The sequence below is a fragment of the Chelonus insularis genome, unplaced genomic scaffold (genome assembly GCF_013357705.1).
Source record: "Chelonus insularis isolate UGA/USDA-ARS -01 unplaced genomic scaffold, ASM1335770v1 contig_17_pilon, whole genome shotgun sequence".
Taxonomy (NCBI): Eukaryota; Metazoa; Arthropoda; class Insecta; order Hymenoptera; family Braconidae; genus Chelonus; species Chelonus insularis.
The window spans coordinates 2,099,160-2,115,252 of NW_023276415.1; the positions used below are offsets into that span (position 1 = coordinate 2,099,160).

Here is a 16,093-nt window from a genome sequence, read left to right on the forward strand (position 1 = left end):
TATTGACTTTTGGTTCAATGAAGTTTCAAAAGGATTTGCCGAAAGTACAGACCTCTGCAAATATAAAACATTGACAGATTTTATGTGATTCGGACGTAGAGTATCCGCATATATGCATAGCGGTTACTCGTGCTCTCGAAATTCCAATATATGGTACAGAGACGGTAGAGAGAGCACGAAGCGAATATGCGACTCACATTGATTGGCTTCGAGTCTTCTCAGTAAATCTCACTGAACAAATACATTCCCAAGTATATATGTATATATCAATACACTCCATGCCTAGATATTCTGATATACAAATCTACAGAAGCATCACATTTACATCACATGCTACATCAAAAACATATTGAATTACATCTTTAACAAAACCATGTTCCCAATTGTTTCGCTACTTTATAATACATACTAAAGTAGAGCAATATCTTTATGTAACACAACACAATGATTGCAGTTCCACCGGACATTGTTTACGGCGACGAAACTAGTAAGGACTTGTCGGTATCGGAGGGTGAAAACGTCACGCTCAATTGTCAAGCCACGGGAACACCGAAGCCAAGAGTTTCTTGGAGACGAGAGGACGGGCAACCCATCCTCATCAGGAATTCGACCTCATTCTTGAGTTCCTACAGTTCGTATTCATTGTCTCTGCACGAATTTCACAACGACAAAACCGAGAGACTCAAATCCCAAGCTTTCCTACCACCTTCCTCCCCCTTTTCTTCACTCTCATGAGACCCCCAAGCAGACTAGTAATTTTCGCTTGTCAACAACGAATCAAATTCTACTACGAGATCACTATCTCACGACTTAGCCTATTCTATTCTCATTCTATTCTCTCGTTTACTCTTATGAAGCATAATCGAGAATCTAATTCGTGTCTGCTTTGTCAATATAACTGCGAGTTTAAGAAAGTACTTTTTTGCCTGTTCTTATTCTTTAATACGATGTTATTAGAAAATCTGCTTTTTTTCATATTTTATTTGAGGTAATATGTCGACGCTATTCCGAGGGTAAACATACTTTTATTTATAGTAAATATTATTAATTATTTTCAAGTTTTTATAGCACGGTACCATAAATGAAAAACTTTATTTTTTTAACATTAAAATTTTCCATAGAAAAAAATTTCCATTCATTACATCAAGTTGAAGAAAAAAACATTATAAATGAAATGCTTTTCATCATGGAATACGTATTTATCATGCTAAACTAAATCTATGAAAAAAGTGATATTCATTCAGTAAAAAAAACGTATAATTACTAAAATTATATCAAATATTATTTTAAAAGATTATTTTAAATACCATGTAATAATTAAACATTACATTTCGCATTATTTATAATTTACAAAAGCACTGAAGAACTTGTTTTTTACTAAAGTTACTCACCCATTAAATGCACTTTAGGAAATATCAAAGAGTAGAGATGGTACGTTTCTATTGAGACGAGTTCTCTTTATACTAGAAAATTTTCTCCATAAAAAATTATTGACGGAACGGAAAGGAAATTTCACTTTGCACGGAAAAAATAAAAATAGATTTCAAAAACCTTGAAGAGATTGGTTATAGATTTAAAATGAAAGAATAAGTTGCAATACAGATTAATTAAATGTTTTATCTTAAAATAACTATTTCTCTCAATTGAATGAATGGTTAATTAATGACCAAAATAAACGATTTGATGAAATACTTTCCATTAAATAAACAAGCAAAAAAGTTTTAATAAGCTGGTAAGTGAAGAAGGAGAAGAAGATATATTAAAGTTGGTTAATGTATAAAATAATATTGCCTTTTGATAAAAAGCACAACTTGATAGTCGATAGATATCATTTCAAACCCCTTTATAATCTTTCAAAATACTTCATCTTCATGCACAATTTCCACAAGAACATTATCGTTATTTTATGGTCGCCACGAGGCATTAGACTACACACTTTATCAAAGTATACACTATCTACATTATGTGTAACTTTAGTTACCACTTTGTCTTTCACATTCTTCATTTGATTTCAAACATTAAGTACTTTACTCTCTTATGAAAAGCATGTAAAATTTATTCACACACTGAAAGGTGTTAAAATTTTAAATGAAGTTCCTCCCCTAAAAAGTTGATGTCTCTACTACAGAAAATTTTCATGAACATTTTCTAGACTCGCGTGAATTTCCTCTTTGAACTTGACGATTCTGCGGTGAGTTCGGGTGCAAACTGCGGGTGGTATAGTGCAAAAATAGACTGAGATAAAAAAAGGAAAAAATTAAATAAAGCAAAGAGGACAAGAAAAAGCGAAAGAAAAAGAAGCAGCACAGCAGCGGGTGCCAACGTCGTACTCGCTGACTCATCGAGCATGCATAGCACGGAAAACCTAGTGCGGTTCTATCTGTAGATTTCTCATATTCGCGTAGAGAATAATCGCTTAGAGATCGGTTGGAAGAGTTGGTAGGTTTGCGCACACATTGGTAGTTCTGTCTATTAAAAGTGCCGGTCTGTGCTCACCACTTGGTCCTACAAAGCTAGAGTATATACCCATATGCTCTGGAATTCTTTCTTGTTCGTTCGTTCTTGCAAAAGAGAGAACAAAAATCCTAGTCCCCGGTGAGAAAATTACTTTGCCTCTCGATTAAATAATCCCTTCGTGCGCGACATGTTTGACGTTTTTATCTAGTTTTTCTGACAGCCGAGATAATTGAAAACAAAAGGGTAGTGGAGAAGAAAAGAAATCAGAATGAACTCGATAAAGACTTTTGCAGTCTGTTAGATTATTTGGTCGTACGATCTTTCAGTTTAGTAGCAGCAGTTGAATGGTAGGGATAGTGGTAGTAGTAAAGGTGGGTGAGGGAATAACATAGACCGAGAAGTTGAGTTATATAAAGAGCAGTGAAGGTAGAAGGATATAACGAGAACGCGGATGTTGCGAAGTAACCTACAGTTTCTCTTTGAGAAGTTTAGTAAAGAGGAAGCTCCTTATAGGCCGTCGTTGGTCCAAACGGACTTAATACTTGCAAGTACTTTAGTCTATACACTCTTCTTCCATGCACCTACACGATTGCCATGTTTCCAGTTGGGCAAAAGTTCAATGCAAGAGAGGAGTAATAGTAGTCTTACAAGATACTGTTTGGTCGTTGACGTCCGGAAAGACGAGAAATACACAAATATATACACAGAAGTTTGAATTTGCTTCGGTTTCAACTTATGTATACACTCTCTTATTTGGCGTCTGCCTTGACTTCGAGTTTCACTACTCAGTCTTGTACTTAATCGCACTACCTTGTTTATCTTCATCGATCTTTCACGCGAGTCTTGTGCTGCTGCTGGTTTGAGGTTGAAATAACACACGGAAGAAGCATTAGAGAAACTGCATCAGGAAAAAAGATAAAGAGGTGAAGAAGATAACGAGAAAGTAGTCCATGGGGAAAAAGAGTTTTGAACTCGTTACCCAACCAATCCGTGTGTGCTTCTATAAAATATAAAGGCATCAGGTCATATAAGCAGAAGAGAAAGACACTTGCATCTTGAACACATCCGAAAACTATACTTTATTCTTTTACTTTGCAATACCATTTTATTTTATTCCTTTTTATGAATCCATTTATGCCGATTGAGATGAAGAAAGAACTGCACTTGTCCTTTTCCCAATCGTCAAAAAGACAGTATATTTCAAGTGTTTCAAGCAAAACTTGTCACTAACTCGATACAACTTTCTCTATGCACCATACTTTCATTCCTCTTCTCCTATTCCTCATTCTTTTTCACAACTTATCTCTCGTACATTATTATTAAAATAAAATAAAATAAAATTTGAAAGTCAACTAATTGTTGATGGAATAAAATTTGCATTTATTTAAGAATTCATAAGTAAACGTGTTTTTAATAGTCTTGCTCATTTGTAGGTGGGAAAAGCAACAACTTTCAAATGGTAGAAGTCTACAATGAATCGAAATTGCATTTTTATCGAGTAGACAGGAAACAAATGGGAGTTTATATGTGCATTGCTTCCAATGATGTCCCACCCACTGTCAGCAAACGAGTGACACTTGAAGTTAATTGTGAGCTTTTATTTCCAATTATATTTTGTTACTTATATCTTGTACTATATGACACTTATCTCTGAAACAAGTTTAATATGTAATTGAATAATTCAATGAATTTTTAATGGACTTTTATGCTGCTTAAAAATGATTTTCGATTGAATCCATTTTGCATCTCGTTACTCTTAAAATTTATAAAATGGTTTAAATTAATTGATTCACTCAAAAGCTTTTTTTAATCTAAAGTATCACATTATCTAAATCGCATTAAAATAGTTAATTTTCTTACAATTTCTATTTTTTGATTCAGTCTAAATGAGAAAAATATTACTAGAAAGTAATGAATTTAATCGTGGTTGATAACTACATGAATAATAGTCATTTAAAACACTAGATAAGTCTTGATTCATTAATTTTAACATTTTCTTCTTTATTATATCGCTGGCAGTTGCACCAATAGCACGAGTTCAGAGCCAGCTGTTGGGTGCACCATTGGGCTCTAAAGTACAACTAGAATGCGTCATCGAGGCACATCCAAACACGATAAACTTTTGGCAGAGAAATCGAACAGAAATGTTGCTCGATGGGTAGAGAGCTTTAAAGCTACTTTATTTGTTTATCTATTTACCAAGTTTTTTCTTTTTTTTCTGTTGAGAGATAAATTTCTATCTTTTATTGATGATTGAACGAATAAAGAACAGATAAATTACTCTAAGAACTTCATTTTATTTTATTTACTTATTTATTATTATAAAACTTCGTTATCTAAGAGATGAAAAAAAATATTAAATAATTTTTTTGATATTTCTAGACCAAAATACTCGATTAAAGAAGAACGAGAAGGCTACGAAGTAGTCATAACTCTTGTGATAAAAGAATTCACTCAACAAGATGTCGGGACTTATGACTGTATTGCGACCAATAGTTTGGGCAAGGCAGAGGGTACTTCAAGACTTTATAGTAAGTCTCAGAAACTTATAATTTCGTTTTCAACTACTTTCCCAGTTAACAAAATTTTTCTTTTACAGTAATAAATCTCCCAGACGATGTATCAATTATGGGAGGTAAGTTGGAAAAAAATTCATTTAATCCTTAAATCTCAATTATTATTTTTTTTTCAAAAGCTTTTTCTCAAATGAGTGCTAATGCACATTCCACAGATATTACTTTCACTTTCATAGTTCTTCAATAGTGTAAAGACATTTAAAAACTCCTAATTTCGTGTTAAATATTAAAACTTTTTATTAAACAAATGGTGTAATTCTCCAAGTTTCAAGTTTTTATTTTAATTACTGAATCAAATTGAAATTTTTAATTAAACAAAAAGAAGATACTTTTTTTGATAAATAACTAGATAGTGTTTATTTGTTATTTACATTTACTTAGTTAATAAATCGCAGAACCTATTACTAAGAAAAACTTTAAACATGTATGAACAAATCGCAATTGCTTTTTAAAGATAAATAAATATGCACAAGCTTTTTTCAACGTTTTATTTAAATAGCAAGCAATCTTGATAAAAAATTTCATACTCAGCATTTTTGTATTTATTCTCTCTTTAAAAGCACTTCCAATGTGCATCAATGACCAAGCAATAAGTTTGAAAAATATTAAAAATAGAATTTTTTGCTTATGATTGAGTAGGCTTTATAATAAATAGACATTGATTGCTTTTCAAATTTAAAACTTGGACATGCATCATAGATGACTGAAATGCACGTGGCAAAAATTTTCTCCATTTTTGCATTTTTATATAAAATCAATGTCACGGATTTTATAGTTATCATTTATTTTTGCTTATATTTTAAGAAGCAAACATTTATGTATAATATGAGTGATGTTATATACAATAATATTATATGGCAAACTATTTTTCAAGTTTGTTGTGGCTTTATAACATTTATTGGATTGTACGTTTGCATGTTGATATTAAATGTCGATTATTTTTTGACATTTCGACCATCGGCATATTTTATTTCAATATTTTGTTTGCATTTTATAACCATTTAAAATTGGCTCTATAACTCTATGTGTAGTATAAATATCTAAAAATTTTAGTATGTTTTCTCCAAACGTTCTCTGAAAACATACTACAATTGTATGACCTTTGGAGTTATACAAAAAAAACATCTCTTTTACGAGAAAATTTTATGCAAAATACTTTTTCAAATTAGTTGAATAGCATTCTTTTATTTTATCGAACAATTGGATAAATTCATGAATTGGTTTGGTAAATGTTAAAAATTATATCAAACCAGAGTTATTTTTATTTGAACAATTTTATGGGACTTTCGATTCTAAAAACGATTAACATTTGATTAAAATTGTTTTTTATTGATTGATCATTTTTAATTGCCAATAAATTGTAGAAAAAATGATTCAATTTAAATTTTTTTAACTAAAGAGAAATATTTTTATTTATTTCAAAACGCTTGCATGTGCTACGAACTGATAACACCAATTTGTGAAGGTGTTGCTACACACTCCGAGTATACTCATTTTGATTTCTCTATCTATCTACCCTCATTTCTAAATAGAAATTATCTTGTTTCCCCTACCCTCAGATATTTCTATTTGTGATGGTGTTGGATATAAATACTCTTAATTCATCTGATTCCTGTTTCCTTTTAGGTTATATGGAAATGAATAACATGGAAAATTCTCCGTTATTATTGTACTTTTAACATTATATTTTCTCTGAGACTCAACTATAATATATGAAAAAGCCAACAAAGTTCGTGGAAAAAAAATATTTTTCAGTACCATTATGTTGCTCAACCCATGTAATCTATTTAAATTTTCATTCTAAAATCAATTTACCACGAAACTAAACTAACAGTACTTTTAAGGTATGAATAGATTTATCGATCTAATGGAAAATGATACTTCGCTGAATAAGGAATAATTAATTTTGAATGAATCCTCAATCAAAACAGCTGATGTTTAATATTAGTAGTTGTAATTTGTGAACGATGTCATATTTAGAATAATTTATCGCATAAAAATAATTCAATATTTATTATATGAAGAAATATATGTTCCTATACAACTGCATAATTATTTGAACAACGTTCCATTAATATTACAGAGATAAATTTAATTAGCAATGTTTGGTAAATTCATTAATTGTCAGTTAAATATCGATTTACATTGACTATTTAAAATTATGTACATATTTATTTGAAAATAGTATTTTGGATTTTCGTAATCTTATCTTATTCGAAAAATATATTTAAATAACTTTTTTAATTCTTTTTAAAAAAAATATGAAGTAAGAGTGATTTTTTTATTTTAAAAATTCTTGAATCATGATTTCTGTTGTAAAGTAACGTCTGAAAATTTTCATAATATCCATTCATGAAAAACATAACTCAGAATTACAAATTTGCTGTAGAATATATAAACCTGGATCAAAAAATCAGCCTGTACTTTGCACTGAGTAGCCTTTAGAAGAAGTGATCGATCTTATATAAAGAGGAAATGTTGAAAATAAATCTCAAAAGTCTCATTATTTCTGCAATTTTCTGGAATCTAGAACTTCCAAGACTTTTTGAAATTTTCAAATCTTTTGACAAGACCCATTTTGTCCTCATCTATCTTTGCGAAGTATGTTAAATGAAAGAAAAAATCAAGTCTGAAGCGAATATTTAAAAAAAAAAAGATGGTCTCCCCATTTTTTAATTTTTCTATCTATTTTGAAATAAAACTTTGTTTGTTGGCTTGCAAAAATATTTAAAAAAAAATAAAATCAATAAATTGTTGAAATTGTTCTTTTTCCAATAATATTTTTATAGACACATTGTTTTTGTGCATTTATAATTTGTTTGAAAAAAAACCTTGTGACTAACATCTATTCTTTTCTTCAATACACTTTACAACAATTGTATCTTAATTGTAAATATAAAATCTTTTTTTAGTAACTAGAGTATAAAAAATCTATATTTTAGATATTAACGGAAGTAGTTGCCTAAAATAAAACCTACTGTTCCAATTTCCATAAGATACAAATCAGTATATTTAAAGGTTAATTTCCACTTTAAAACTAAACGGCAGAAATGTTTATTTATTTTTTTTTTTTTTGGCATTATAGCTGGATTGGCAGAAGCTGCACGAGGTTCGAGATCATCATCAAACACTCGGCCAAGCAGTCTATTCTTCCTATCATTCGGAGCGATATCACTATTCTCCCGTGCTCTATGCTCTCGGTGAACACGGTCGACCTTCATTATCCTGATGAAAGTGTGTGTTTCTGCATCGCGTAAAAACAATGACAGACTAAGCTAAGTACATAGAAACTGTTGTGTGCCAAACTTCGATCGAAAGCTCATCATCGAGCTCATCTGTACATCTCCCTTTCTATACATACAACACGATGTTTTCCTTTCTTGCCAGCGTGTCATGGCTTTATCACCGTCCTACCATACAAGCTCATCGCTCTGATGGTTTTGGCCACATAAACTCGAGTCGCGTCAACAAGCAAAACAATCAATTGCAGTCACACACCGCACCCAGGACTAATCTACAATTAAATAATCGTCAGTTTGTGCCAAAGATGAAGAAGCAAATGCAATTACAAAATAATTATCAATTTAATAAATAAATAAAAAAATATTGAAACCAATAGAAAAATAAGAATGTTCATATCATTGGAAAGAAAAAAAAAACATATTTTGAATTAAACATACTTTTTAATTTGTTTCCCGAGCTGATCCCCTCTAATGATCAGTTTATATATGAAAATAAATATATGTAATGGTAAAAGTGGTTGGAGGCTCAGAGAACTTACGATCCTAGGGGATTGCATTCGTTAGAATAATTTTACGTGCGATTTCACGTTAATACCAAGCTGCGGAAGTTTATTTGTAGCCGCAATGTAAGCTATCGCGTAAAGCGACGTTTATGAATGTGTGCTAGGGGACAAGGTATGAGTATAGGTGCAATTTTAATGTGTGATAAGTAAGTATGTGTATATAACTGCATTTTGCGTTGAGTGTGCGGTATGTATTTTGTGTATTTATTGAGCGTAGAGAACATTGAAACAGGATATTCTACTGATGAACTAGGATATGCTCATGTTCTCTACTTTAACGAGATATCGGCTATATTTTTTTTGTGCTTGCCCAGTTTTCAGATAAGATAACACTTGACTGATATTATTAAAAATAAAAAAACCTAAGTGAAATGATATAAATACTTGTATTAATTAATTAATAACTATCTCAATAAATCCATTAAATAGTAACATTGTAATAAATGGCTCGGCCTTCATAAGTGATGCTTCTCTCGATTTATCATTAATATCAGCGATAACTTTATTAATAAGACACAAAATCAATTAACTGATGATGAAATTAATAGCAAGAAAAAATTTCTAGTGCTATAAAATCGATGTTATGAAAAATATAAAAAAAAGATTAAAAAGTGACAATGAAATATGTAATGAATAAGAAAAACAAAGATCTCTTATGTCTATATTCAAATAGTGTGTACGTACAGCATTTATCGCTTTTTTGGCTTTATTAAACAACCGTGTCATCTTCTCATATTCATCGTCGTACTGTAGATGAAAATAAGAGACAGAAAAGAATAAAAGTATTAAGTATATTTGGAATAAAATCTACTTTTTCCACTGCAAATTTCGTGAAATTTTAATCGCGGGTAGTAAAAACAAAAGAAAACCCTAATAATAAATGTACACAGAAGATGGAATTATTTTTAATAAGAAAAAAATATCAGTGAAAGTACACAAGCTTTTTTTTATTCGAGATTTTTATTAAAATGTATAGCTTTTTTGTAGGAATTGTTGTCTTCTTGGTAGTAAACTATTTTAATAGATATTTGCTTTGATGAAAAAAACTGTATTATGAACTAGTTTAATTGTTTTCCTATAATAAGTCGTTGAATGAAGGAGATACTAAGTACTTTGTAAGATAATAACCCATTGAATTTATTTTTATATCAAGGAATATCCGTCAATCAATATCATTTATAAAAAAAATATTATAAATACTGAATTGGAAACTAAAGTTAAGTGATCATGAAAGAAGAAAGTACATCTTAATGGTTTTGAAGAGGCTCTATTTTTGATGAAAACTATTGAGTATGAAATAAAAAATTATTTCCATTTAATTCAATATGTACTTTATAAAGAAGATTCGAGTTTTTAAATGGTTCCTCGGTGATTATTATGCGGTCATCTTTTCGGAAGTTATGAACACTCGAAGTCAAAAGTCAGTTTTTGCCCTTGAGAGCTCGTAACGGAGTAAAAAATGACCAGAGAATTTTCGAATAAGCGTTATAAAGAAAAGAAGACATCAATGTTCCTTTCAGATAACTTGACAAAAATCCTGCCAAGTTCACAGCAATTTTAAAAAGAAAATGAGAGATCATTTGTTGAAATTTTTTAAATAAAAAAGTATTAATAATTTCCATTGAAAATAAAATGATATAACAATCATTAAAATTCCTCACCTTTTCGATGATTCTATGATTTTAAATTCCACTACAGAAATAATATAAGTGATGAACGATGAATGAATAATGAATTATACATTTCATGCATCGAGTAATTATCAGTTCGTCCTAATTCTAGAAGTACTCTGTCTAAAGAAGACAATAATGACTACAATTAAAAAAAAACTCGAATAAATTAAACAATTTAATCAAAAAATCTAGTTTTCAGTCATTAATTATTTTTTTCTGATTAAAAATAATTTTTCCATGTGTGAAATAACTGATAACAAAAAAAATAAAACCTGTACTAAAGAGTGAATGGTGCATTTATTGGGCGAGCAATGTTTTAATATTTTATTTGTCATCAATTCTCATTTGTAAAATTTGAATATTTATCTGATTGCAGAGATATAAAGATTATGATTTTAATAATGAGCATTATATTCATTTTATTACTAATTCATGTTCCAATATTTTCCAAATAACATATAATCCATTATCCATTACCTCATTATTGACTCAATTTAAAATAAATAAAATAAGTCATTTATAATTTTAATCATTTATAATCTGTGCTTTCAATTTATTCAAGTATTTAAGGATGCATGAAGATTATGAAGAGTTGAAGAGCTAAAGATTAAGATATAAAGTTCAAAAGGCTCTTATAAGTTATATTAAAAGGCCAGAAAATAATCACATGGATGACAATACATATTTGCCACCTCTAATATTTTTATTCTTCTAATAAATTTATCAAAGTAAAAAAAGTAATTTAAAATTTTTTATCTTGTCACTGAGCTATTTATTTGCCTTCCCTTTAGACATATTATTTTTATCCCTCTTACAAGAGAATAATGAAACAAAAAAAATTTTAATGAAAAAAATTGTACAACTTTTCTTGTAAAAATAAATATATTTTTCTTTCAACTCATATTATTTAGTCATGCAAATTGTTATTTTTATATATACAAAGCTTCAAATCCTTTTTTTTTAGTATGAGAGTTCTATTCACCACAATTATTAATGTCTGTTAAGCACTCACCACATTATCCTTTCATTTGTAATCCACGAGAAAGTTGCTGCACTGGAAAGTCATTGTGGAAAATCGAATCTGTTCTGTTCTCTTCATTCTTAAGTACAAAATGTACAAATAGTTGTGCATTGTATTACGGTGCAGATAGAAAAGCACGAGCACGTGTTGAGTTCTGTCAAAGCCAGCTGCTAAGACTTATCATGCCATCTGTTGATGACAGGACAAACCAAAACACTGAACTGTAGTCCAGTGACTTGCTCGGAGTTCTCTCGAGCTGAATGAAAACACAGTGGGAACGGCTGCTTCAACAGCTGCATAAACTGTAGTATATTTATTGTACGTTATTTTTTAGATAATTCAAGTTTTATTTACAACAAGTTTATTTGTTCTTACATTCATTCATTATCGAGACTAATGAAGATGATGGTGAAAAATGTACATTGTTATCTATTACCTTGTTGTGTGTGATTTATAAAAGTGTTGTATATGAAATGTCATTAAATGGCGTTCCAAGTGATTTGCTAATAAAAAAAGTGAAAAAGTATATTTTTAATGTTTTATTTTATGTTATCATGTCTTGATGATCTCTGTACCCTCTGTGATAATTTATTTTACAAATAAAACTATTTCAGAGATCCGGTTGACATGATTTGTTGATCAATAATATAAAAAGCTCTTTAGCTAGACATTAACACGAATTAACCAAAAACCCATTTATTTATTGAAATTGAAAATTATTTACATTGAAAAATGGAACAAAGTGGAGTGCAAAATCAAGCTCAACTGTCAAATAACCTTTCTGGAGAGTCTGGAGATGTTAGTGGAAGGTAACAAAGTGTTAAATTATTCAATAAATCAAATGTCAATAACATCAATATTTAAAAGATAGTTTGAAATTATTTATACCATTGATTTGTCAATTTGTATCTTTTATAGTTGCTTACTTCTACGATATGCCAGTCAAAATTCTTTGGATGAAAGTTCACAAAAACAAGTTCCCAGAGAAAGTGGCAAGGACAAACCGCCTTATCGTAACCATCATCATACAAACAGAGCCTTTGATGTTATAAATGCAATGAGAAAGTAAGTAATTCATCCAGTCGATCCTCCTATCTTTGTCATCATCTTAGATAGTCAATAGATTATACAATTTAAATTTAAAATAAAATATAAACTATGAGACAAACAGATAAAATATACGACTTAATCCTGTCTTATCTTAATTCATCTCCAAGGATAATTTCTTTATCTTAATTGCTCTATTAACAAATGAAATAACTTTTATATGAAACAACATTATTTTGAATTATTCTTTATCATATCATACTTTTTATTTTTTATTACAGGCAAAATTTGCTATGTGACGTTATTCTGGAAGCAGATGGAGGAATAGATGTACCCGCACACAAAATGGTTTTAGCAGCTTGCAGTCCTTATTTCTATGCGATGTTCACTAGTTTCGAAGAGCGTGATCAACGTCGTATTAAATTACAAGGGGTTGATCATGCAGCCTTAGAATTACTCGTTAATTATGTCTACTCTGCAGAGGTTCATGTCACTGAAGAGAATGTACAAGTTTTATTACCAGCAGCTAATCTACTTCAACTTACGGATGTCCGTGATGCATGTTGCGATTTTTTACAAGCGCAACTACATCCTTCTAATTGCTTAGGAATTCGTGCCTTTGCAGATCTTCATGGATGTTTGGAACTGTTGGCACACGCTGACAGTTATATTGAGCAACATTTTTCGTAAGGAATTTTATTATCTATTACAAACTTAAGACATTTGCTTTTAACCAATTGGTCTATTGATATGAAATGTCTTACATCACTGAAATAATTCACAGTGGCGTTAGATTGATCGAATTGCCGTTGAAATGGTTAAAAGCTAATATCTTTACTCGATTATTGAACATCTTCAATAATAAACGATATACAAGTTTATAGAAAAAAGATAAATAAAATTTATTTAAAATTTTTTTCATTACAGAGAAGTTGTTGAGGGTGAGGAATTTTTAACTTTAGCCCCGCAGCAAGTTGCAAATTTAATTTGTAGTGATCGATTATCAGTTCCGTCAGAAGAAAAAGTTTTTGAATGTGTAATATCGTGGGTACACTCAGATCTAGAAAAAAGGCAAAATTATTTAGCTCAACTGATGGAACACGTTCGATTACCACTTTTATCTCAAGAATATTTAGTTCAACGTGTTGAAGAAGAACCACTTCTCAAAGCAAATCTCCAATGCAAAGATTTTTTAATTGAAGCCCTGAAGTATCATCTGCTCAAGGGAGAACAAAAGTCTCTATTCAAAACACCTCGAACAAAGCCACGTCAGCCGCGAGGTTTACCTAAAGTTTTGTTAGTAGTTGGAGGTCAAGCACCTAAGGCGATTCGCAGTGTAGAATGTTACGACTTTAAAGAAGAAAAATGGTATCAAGTCGCAGAATTGCCAACAAGACGTTGTAGAGCTGGTCTATCAGTACTTGGCGGTCGAGTTTATGCAGTTGGTGGTTTTAACGGATCGTTAAGGGTTCGGACTGTTGATGTTTACGATGGGGCCGCCGACCAGTGGTCAGCATGTTCGGGAATGGAAGCCCGGCGATCAACTCTAGGCGTTGCAGTTCTTGGTAACTGTATCTATGCGGTTGGCGGTTTTGATGGTACGACAGGATTGAATTCCGCTGAAGTTTATGATCCTAGAACACACGAATGGCGAATGATTTCTCCAATGGGTACAAGACGAAGTAGTGTGGGTGTTGGAGTTGTCAAAAATCTCTTATATGCAGTAGGAGGATACGATGGAGTGTCAAGACAATGTTTATCTAGTGTAGAGTGTTATAACCCAGAAAAAGACAAGTGGAAGTCAGTAGCAGAAATGTCTGCAAGGCGTTCTGGAGCAGGTGTAGGAGTTTTAGATGGAATTTTATATGCTGTTGGAGGCCACGATGGTCCTTTGGTACGAAAGAGTGTAGAAGCTTACAATCCTGAGACCAATCAATGGACTCCTATTGCAGATATGGCTCTTTGTCGGCGTAACGCTGGTGTAGTAACGTATAATGGTCTTTTATATGTCGTTGGAGGTGATGATGGGACATCAAATTTATCATCAGTTGAAGTTTACAGCCCAAGAACGAACACTTGGACTCCCTTGCCCAGTTGCATGAGTATAGGACGTAGCTATGCTGGTGTTGCTATCATTGACAAACCGCAAGTCTTGCAAATGATGTGAGGGTTGCAAACCGCTGGGCTTTCCAAAGATCAACAAAACAACACTGGAGCCGATAATGAGTCAGAAGCTGCGCCCAGCGGTGCTCAAAATCAAGCAGATTTGCAGCGTTATCGAGGAGGACATGATTGTGAAGGACCAAGATGTATTTGTCAAAGGTATGAAAATGGTGAGTTAGCTGTAGTGGCTATGGGAAGAATGAATAGAAATCTAGGAAATCAAGAGAGAGATGATGGTTATCAAAATGTTCGAGGATACAATAGAATCTACCAGAATCGGCAACCAAACCTAAACCCTCACTACCAAAATCCAGTAGACCTAGTCCGAATTCATGAAAGAAATCGTGGACAAGGATCAGAGGAAAATATTTATGAACGACTCGATAATGATGATGATAACGCTGGTAGAAACGGTCCTGATGTTGAACGAAATGATGCAAACGATCACAATAATGATCATACTTATGAAAGGATTGATAATCGACCTTGGTATCGGGGTAATCTCAACTGTCGGACTCCGAACTATGCTTCGAACAATCTACCAGGATCATCAGCGTTCTGGAGCGTGTTAGAAAGGAATATAAATCAGTACGAGCACATTCGTGATTTTTATTTATCATACCAAGCGTCATTAAATCGTTTTAGCAATCTCTCACGGAATTGCTTCTCAACAGACAACGTGGCAATTGGTTCTAATGCTAATGATCGCTACGTTTATCGGCTTGGGAAGCACTGTATGTGCCAATTTTGTACTAGAATGCCTTTTATAAGATACCACATCTGTCAACATTGCAATAGCTTTCACGACAGATTACAATGCTATGATTCTAGTACAGCTGGAGCTCCTGGAAGCTCACGCCATTATATTTACCAAGTCTCTAGAAGCTGCAGATGTACTTTCTGTCGAGGAGAATATTCTTATAGTCGATTCCCGATTTCCCCGAGTCGTCTAGTTGAATCCTTACGCCGAGAATGCCAGTGTAGAAATCCAACGAATTGTAATTGTCGAAGTAGAGGATTATCCACATCAAATCCTGCAATTTATATAGGGAGAATTGACAGAATCGGATTTGTTCAATCGGTAAATAATCCTTTATACGCTAATCCAACAATTTATGTGGGGAGAATAGAAAGACCTTGTTCTTCTGGATTAAATAATCAGGATGGAGCTGCTTCAGCAGTTTCTGGAGATGTTAATAGCATTAATGAAGTTCCTTCTACATCACAACAACCTCCTGGGTCGCTAGCTGAGCCAAGTACTTCTGGTGAACAAAGGAATTTTAATCAAATTGGAGTTAATGGTGCAGAAAGTAATACGTTAAATAGACAACATACTTGTGATGATTTCTGT

General features: G+C 31.8%; 2 protein-coding genes across 3 annotated transcripts in view; both read left to right on the forward strand.

Annotated features, from left to right (window-relative positions):
* The window catches only part of LOC118064330 (lachesin-like), a 29,440-nt gene extending 18,575 nt beyond the window's left edge, over positions 1–10,865 (forward strand). Inside the window, exons 4-9 of the mRNA XM_035078832.1 lie at positions 455–631; positions 3,891–4,046; positions 4,477–4,615; positions 4,840–4,988; positions 5,057–5,092; positions 8,119–10,865. Of these exons, the coding sequence (XP_034934723.1) occupies positions 455–631; positions 3,891–4,046; positions 4,477–4,615; positions 4,840–4,988; positions 5,057–5,092; positions 8,119–8,237 (776 nt within the window). The 3' untranslated portion in view covers positions 8,238–10,865. The remainder of the gene's footprint in view (positions 1–454; positions 632–3,890; positions 4,047–4,476; positions 4,616–4,839; positions 4,989–5,056; positions 5,093–8,118) is intronic.
* A 942-nt stretch (positions 10,866–11,807) lies between these two features.
* kel (kelch protein) lies at positions 11,808–14,776 on the forward strand. 2 transcript variants are annotated; one of them, XM_035078855.1, is made up of 5 exons: positions 11,808–12,055; positions 12,147–12,341; positions 12,451–12,597; positions 12,861–13,265; positions 13,507–14,776. In XM_035078855.1, the coding sequence occupies exons 2-5, from the start codon at positions 12,265–12,267 to the stop codon at positions 14,744–14,746; spliced, it is 1,869 nt and encodes a 622-aa protein (XP_034934746.1). In that variant the 5' UTR covers positions 11,808–12,055; positions 12,147–12,264; the 3' UTR covers positions 14,747–14,776. The 2 variants fall into 2 exon arrangements, with proteins under 2 accessions (XP_034934746.1, XP_034934747.1); XM_035078856.1 differs by having other exon boundaries at positions 11,817–11,850.
* Positions 14,777–16,093: the final 1,317 nt, after the last annotated feature.